The sequence below is a fragment of the Ailuropoda melanoleuca genome, chromosome X (genome assembly GCF_002007445.2).
Source record: "Ailuropoda melanoleuca isolate Jingjing chromosome X, ASM200744v2, whole genome shotgun sequence".
NCBI lineage: Eukaryota > Metazoa > Chordata > Mammalia > Carnivora > Ursidae > Ailuropoda > Ailuropoda melanoleuca.
The window spans coordinates 43,513,671-43,520,999 of NC_048238.1; the positions used below are offsets into that span (position 1 = coordinate 43,513,671).

Below are 7,329 nucleotides of genomic sequence, written 5' to 3' on the forward strand. Positions count from 1 at the left end.
CGTTACCTTGGAATTAACTTAACCAGAGACGTAAAGGACCTATATCCTAGAAACTATAGATCACTTTTGAAAGATATTGAGGAAGACATAAAAAGATGGAAAAATATTCTATGCTCATGGATTCAAAGAATTAACATAGTTAAAATGTCCATGCTACCCAGAGCAATCTACACTTTCAATGCTATCCCGATCAAAATACCGAGGACATTTTTCAAAGAACTGGAACAAATAGTCCTTAAATTTGTATGGAACCAGAAAAGGCCCCGAATCTCCAAGGAACTGTTGAAAAGGAAAAACAAAGCTGGGGGCATCACAATTCTGGACTTCAAGCTGTACTACAAAACTGTGATCACAAAGGCAGCATGGTGCTGGCACAAAAACAGACACATAGACCAATGGAACAGAATAGGGAACCCAGAAATGGAACCTCGGGTCTTTGGGCAGCTAATCTTTGACAAAGCAGGAAAAAACATCCAGTGGAAAAAAGACACCCTCTTCAATAAATGGTGCTGGGAAAATTGGACAGCTACATGAAAAAGAATGAAACTTGACCTCTCTCTCACACCATACACAAAAATAAACTCCAAGTGGATGAAAGACCTCGATGTGAGACAGGAATCTATCAAAATTCTAGAGAACATAGGCAACAACCTCTACGACATTGGCCAGAGCAACCTTTCTCATGACACATCTCCAAAGGCAAGAGAATCAAAAGATAAAATGAATATATGGGACTTCATCAGGATAAAAAGCTTCTGCACAGCCAAGGAAATAGTCAAAAAAACTAAGAGGCAGCCCATGGAATGGGAGAATATATTTGCAATGGACACTACAGATAAGGGACTGGTATCCAAGATCTACAAAGAACTTCTCAAACTCAATACATGAGAAACAAATAAACAAATCAAAAAATGGGCAGAAGATATGAACAGACACTTTTCCAATGAAGACATACAAATGGCTAACAGACACATGAAAAAATGTTCAAGATCATTAGCCATCAGGGAAGTTCAAATCAAAACCACACCGAGATACCACCTTAACGCCAATTAGAATGGCAAAGATAGACAAGGCAAGAAACAACAATTGTTGGATTGGATGTGGAGAAAGGGGATCCCTCCTACATTGTTGGTGGGAATGCAAGTTGGTACAGCCACTCTGGAAAACAGTGTGGAGGTCCCTTAAAAAGTTAAAAATTGAGCTACCCTATGACCCAGCCATCGCACTACTGGGTGTTTACCCCAAAGATACAGACGTAGTGAAGAGAAGGGCCATATGCACCCCAATGTTCATAGCAGCACTGTTCACAATAGATAAATCGTGGAAGGAGCCGAGATGCCCCTCAACAGATGACTGGATTAAGAAGCTGTGGTCCCTATATACAATGGAATATTACTCAGCTATAAAAAAGAACGAATTCTCAACATTTGCTGCAACATGGTCGGCACTGGAGCAGATAATGCTAAGTGAAATAAGCAGAGAAAGACAATTATCATATGATTTCTCTCATCTAATTCTATGGAACATAAGAAGTAGGAAGATCGGTAGGGGAAGAAAGGGATAAAGAAAGGGGGGTAATCAGAAGGGGGAATGAAATTTGAGAGACTATGGACTATGAGAAACAAACTGAGGACTTCAGAAGGGAAGGGTACGTGGGAATGGGATAGACTGGTGATGGGCTGTAAGGAGGGCACGTATTGCATGGTACACTGGGTGTTATACGCAACTAATGGAGCATCGAACTTTACATCGGAATCCGGGGATGTACTGTATGGTGACTAACATAATATAATTAAAAATCATTAAAAAAAAACGTAGAAAGGACCAAATTATTAACACATACACATAACAATGTGGGCGTATCTCACAGGCATTATGCTGAGTGAAGAAAAAGTCACTTACAATGTGACATATTGTATGATTCCAATTTTATAACCTTTTGAAATGTTGAAATTACAATGTTGGAGAACACATTAATGGCTGCTAAGGGTTGGGGTAGTGGAGGGAAGGATGATGAATGTGAGTGTAAAGGGGTCATACAGGGAAATCTGTGGGGTTAGTATAATTCTGTATATTGATTGCTGTGGTGATTACTATTGAAACCTCCCCACATGTGATAGAACTATATGCATTTATCATACCAATGTCAATTTCTTGGTTTTTGTAGTGTATTACAGTTTCATAACTGTACCCATTGGGGGAACTGGCTGAAGGGGTACATAGGACTTCTCTGTATTTTCTTTGCAATTTCCTCTGTATCTATAATTATTTCAAAATAAAAAGTTAAATTTTTAAAGTAGAATTAATAAGATTGTTTTTTCAAAAATCATGCCATAAGTATTAGCTGGTTGGCTGCCATTACTGCCACCACTGAACACTGGATACTAGATGCTGCCCTTAGCCCTGCTACCAGTGCTGCTCCTAGAAACTGGATTGTAGAAAAGAATTGATTCCACAGGTGTGTGAGGTCTATAAATCCTGTGATTTCCAAAAAATGTCTGTACGTTCCAAAGATAGGTCTGGCTCTTAACTAGCTCCTGGGAGATAATCTCCAAGCCCTTGGAGTATCCTGCCTGATCAGAGTGTCTTTTTGTTCACTTGGAACTTTGGGCCATGCTAGATAGTTTATGTTAACAGTGTGATTTATAGTGGGCCTTGGCTCATTTTGTATTATATAGTGGGCCTCTGGTCTTGTAGCACCTGTGCACAGCCTGGAGGCTGAGTAACTAAGGTCAGCCACACGAGTGTCCAGTGCCTACCTGATTGACCCCCAGTAAAATCCCAGCTCAGGGACACTTCCCAGGTTGCCACATATCTTGCTGGGAGATTTAAGCACTGGCCATCCAACTCCACTGAGAGAAGACAGCCAGAAGCATACGCCTGGTTTCTCCTGGAGTCTTTCCTGTGCACCTTTTGGTTTTGTTGATTTAAAATCAGTATGCTTTTGCTGTAATAAACAATAGCCATAAGCATAACACCTTCTCTGAGTTCTGTGAGTTCTTCTAATGAATCATCGAGCCTCAGGGTAGTTTTCAGGACCTGCCACACTGGTAAATCCTAGATCACATTCTCTTGGCTGCTAAGGGAGTGTGAAAAAGTGAACATCTGGCCTTTATAAAGGCTTTTGCAGTTTGAACTGTTATGTAACATAGAGTATATACACAGTGTTCCCTTATTAAAATGTGAAAAAAATAATTGAAATATATCTAGCCCTAAGGGTTTTCAGTAAGCATCTGTGGGACTATATAAAGAAGTTCTAAAAATAAGACAAAAAGACAATACACGATAAAGTACTTGCAGAATTACTTTACAAAAGAAATCTAATAGTTCCATTAATATATGAATGTGTGTTTCACTATTTACATCAGAAATGTAAATTAAACCACAGGAGATACCAATAAAGTACACATCACATTGGCAAAAGGTTGAAAAAGTTTTTATATTACCAAGCACTGTCAGTCTTATTCCTGGGCATCTGGTGTCACAGGAATGAAGAACATTAAGCATAAAATACAAGGATATATGTACAAGTATTTTATTGCAGTGTTGTTTGTGTGTATGTACTCCCCAAAACCTTGAAACTAGAATGACCATCAGTGGGGAAATGATTGACCACATTGCAGTATATCCCTATCATGGAATATTATGCAGCAATGTAAAAGAGTGGGGAAGAGGTAGATCCGTGTTAAGTAAAATAAGTCTGATACATTGAAATGTCTATGATCTTAATTTTTGTAAAACAGTAAAAAAAAAATAAGATGACTTTTTGAAATGGAAAGTTATAAAAATGGTTGTTAAAATGCATGCTTGGCAGATGAGGGTTGAGGTGAAGGAAAGGAGCGGGAGGCAGAAGCAAAAGAATGCAATTTAAAATATGACATATGATCCCATTTATGTAAGCATATATATGTTACGTGAAACGGGAGCATCAAAATCTTATTAGCGGTTGTCTCAGGGTGGTGTGGTGCCACTTGGAGTGATGTTTACTTAATTTCTAAAATATTTGATGTTTAAATTTTTATTTTTTTATCTTCATTTTTTAAAGATTTTATTTATTTTGAGTGTGTGTGAGTGGGGGAAGGGGCAGAGGGAGAGGAAGAGAATCTCAGACTCCCTGCTGAGCATAGAGCCCAAAGTGGAGCTCGATCTCACAACCCTGAGATCGTGACTTGAGCTGAAATCAAGAGTCAGAGGTTCAATCGACTGAGCCACCCAGGCGCCCCAATATTTAAATTTTTAGTGACAAATATGCATTGTTTGTATAAGGAAAAGTAAGTGAACTCATCACAGGAAGGAAAAAAGAAAGAATACCTCTCAGGTTTCTTGCTTGAGCAATAGGGTGGATGGTGTGATTCATTCTTTTATTAACAAACATTTTTGAGCATATAAAATACGCCAGGTTTCATTGTAGGTACAGGTTACACAGCAGTGAATAAAATAAAAAGCCATCTCCCTAAAAGGCTTTTTGTTCTAAGGGGGAGAGAGTGGCGTGACTAGAGGAGAAACACAGTGTTGGTGAGGAAGAGGATATAAACAAAGGAATCAGTTTGCAACTGTTAAATTTGAAAATATTGAAGGATATCCAGTTGCATAAGAGAGGCAGGCAGTTGGATTATGGATCTAGAATTCATAGGCCAAACCAAGACTGGAGATACAGATACAGAAGCAGATAGCATATAAAATGGTGTTTCAGACCTTCTTTCCTGAGTCTGATCACGTCCCACTGCAGACACTTTACAGAGGAAGTGCTGAGGAAAAACAGGCAGCTGACAGGGGAGGTTGCTATGCAACAGATGAGGAAAGTCATCCAGCCAGGCAGAATTGATGTTGGCCCTTGGGGACCAAATGCTGCCATCCTTCCTAGCATTAGCTTTCTTTCATATGCAGACTCCTGGCAGAAGCTGATGCCAGAACAAATGTGAAATGTACCAAGGTCTGCCTTGTATTTTTGGAAAGTATCAGTTCAATTTGAGTCATTTCACATCTGTATATGATTTTCTGTCTGAGTCTCCAGTCATGTGGAAGCATAGCAGCATGTGTGTCCTTGGGTCCGACTCCAGTCAGTGCTATTTGTGCTTCCCATTTTGTATGTTGAGAATCTGGCTCAGAGAAGTGGAATGACCTGAGACAGCTCACACAGCTAGGGGTAGAATGGCCCAGCAGTTCATCCCAGGAATTGAGTCCTGAGCCCTGGAAGGAACCAGGGTAAACATTTACACTGAATGTGGGCTTGCCACGGTTCAGACGCACAGGTGCTTGATTGTCCTGGCTGCTCAAGCAGGCACCAGGAAGGCCTCAGGGGGCAGCGGTGTTTGTGCCACTCACAGGGAGAGAACTGATAATCGGAGCAGGGAGTGGACCCCCAGGAACAATTCCCACACCTGGATGGATCCACATGGGGTGGGGACTAAGGGTCTCTCTCTATGTTCTCCTAAATGCAGAGCATGAGCTTAAAGTCTCGGGAGAACACAAACCTTGCTTGTTTGGGACAGTGTTGACAGGGCAGGGGAGGTGTATGTGTGGGATCTGTCGCTCAAAACTGAAGAGGGGAGGGTACCTCAGTTCCTGGGCCAGCACTAGTGGAACATGGGTTTTGGAGTCAGGAAAACCCAAGGCCCACATTTTGCATTTTCTCTTAACTGGCTCTGGCCTTGTCTAGTTCATGCAGTGTGTCTGTGCTTTAGTTTTCTGACCTGTAAAATGGGGATGCTGATATCCACTCCCAGGGCTGCCTTAAGAGAAAAGACAAGCCCCAGCACAGATTGCGCTGTGATGTTCAAGCTGTTCCCTTCCCTCCCTCACCTGCACACAAAATATGCGCATGGCTGGAGCTGCACAAAGAGCAGGAGAGAAGCTAATGTTTATGAGTCTGGGATCTGTTGAGGGGGATCATACAGATTCTTGTGGCAGGTGCAGACTACTTCTACCTCCAGCAGTGTATTCTCTTTGGCCATTCCTTTTCCTGGGTGAGCTTAGCGGGAGCCTAGCACTTGTTGCAGTTTGAGACCCCACACGGACACCTCCTTAATAGTGACCTAAGTGGTGCTAGGCAGGGGGCTAGAGATGCTTGCCGACCGGACAGGAGGGGCCACAAGAGGCGGGGGATAGAACAGAGACGCATTGCGGAAAAGGTAGGGGGCCGGTGTGTGGGGCAAGGGGTGGGACCTAAAGGCACAGCGCATCTGTTTGGGGGAGGGGATATTGATGAAGGAGGTGGGACCGTGGTATACTGTCGACCTGGTTGGTGGTGGGATGGTGTGTTGGCAAAGGGGCGGGATTGCCTCCCCTTGCACATGCGCACCATGGTGTTCGGGACGAAGCTTTTGTTGGGGAAGCGGGCGGGACTTTTATTTGGTCGGTCAGTTCTTGCGCATGCGCATAACTGTCTGAGTTGGTGGGTGGTATATTAGGCGGAGAGGCGGGGTCGTCCTAGCTGCCGCGCTGGCATTTTCTCCTGGACAAGGAGAGGGTGCGGCTGCGGAGAGTCGAGCACTGCAATCCCGATCCTCTGAGTCGTGAAGAAGGGAGGCAACGAGGGGGTTGGGGTTGGGGCCTGAGGCAAGGTGAGAATTAGCCCCCAGACAGGGCATCTGCCCCCTGGTGCGGGCCCCCCATTTTTCATTTCGATCCCTTTACCCCGGATTCCGATCCCCCTTCCACGCCCCGAACCCCCCATTCACACCCCTCACCCGATCCTCCCTTGCTTAGAACCCCTGTTCGTTCTCCGAACCCCTCCCATCGTTAAAAATCTCCACAGATTTCTCGACCTCAATCTGTACTGTCATACGATTCCTCCCGATTCGAAACCTCCATTCAATTTACCATATGCGAGTCCCAACCCACTCCCCCTGGATTCAGAACTGTTAATGGCTTTCCGAACCCCGATTTGAAGCTTCTCCCCGTCAGTAGCTTCTCGGGATTCAGAGCCTCCATCCTGACACCCATTCACTTTTCCCACTCTGATCCAGCCCGTTCCCCTCACATTCAGCGCCTCATTCGCCCCCACAGTCAATCCCAGACACCTCCCCACCCAAATTCGACTCTTCATATTTGCCCTCTGTGGTATAACGCCCAGCTCCTCCCCCACAACCCCCAGGCTCTGCTCTTGCCAGAGGGACAGGAGCCATGGCTCAGAAAATGGACTGTGGTGCGGGCCTCCTCGGCTTCCAGGTGAGATCTCCACTCCCCACCCCACCATTTCCCTAGCCGACAGTTCCCTGGGGTCCCTTTGGCCGTCCAAAAGCCTGGATCTGATTTTGCCCTCTTCGTGCCTAGACTCCGTCGTCTCAAATTCCCATGGTTTATCGGGGGGGGGGGGGGGGGGGCCCC

The 7,329-nt window shown here is 44.3% G+C and overlaps 1 protein-coding gene across 1 annotated transcript in view; it reads left to right on the forward strand.

Moving 5' to 3' along the window:
* Nucleotides 1–7,329, forward strand: part of MAGED1 (MAGE family member D1) — a 64,249-nt gene that overhangs the window by 50,874 nt on the left and 6,046 nt on the right. The window contains exon 4 of the mRNA XM_019793537.2: nucleotides 7,097–7,170. Within this exon, the coding sequence (XP_019649096.1) occupies nucleotides 7,097–7,170 (74 nt within the window). The remainder of the gene's footprint in view (nucleotides 1–7,096; nucleotides 7,171–7,329) is intronic.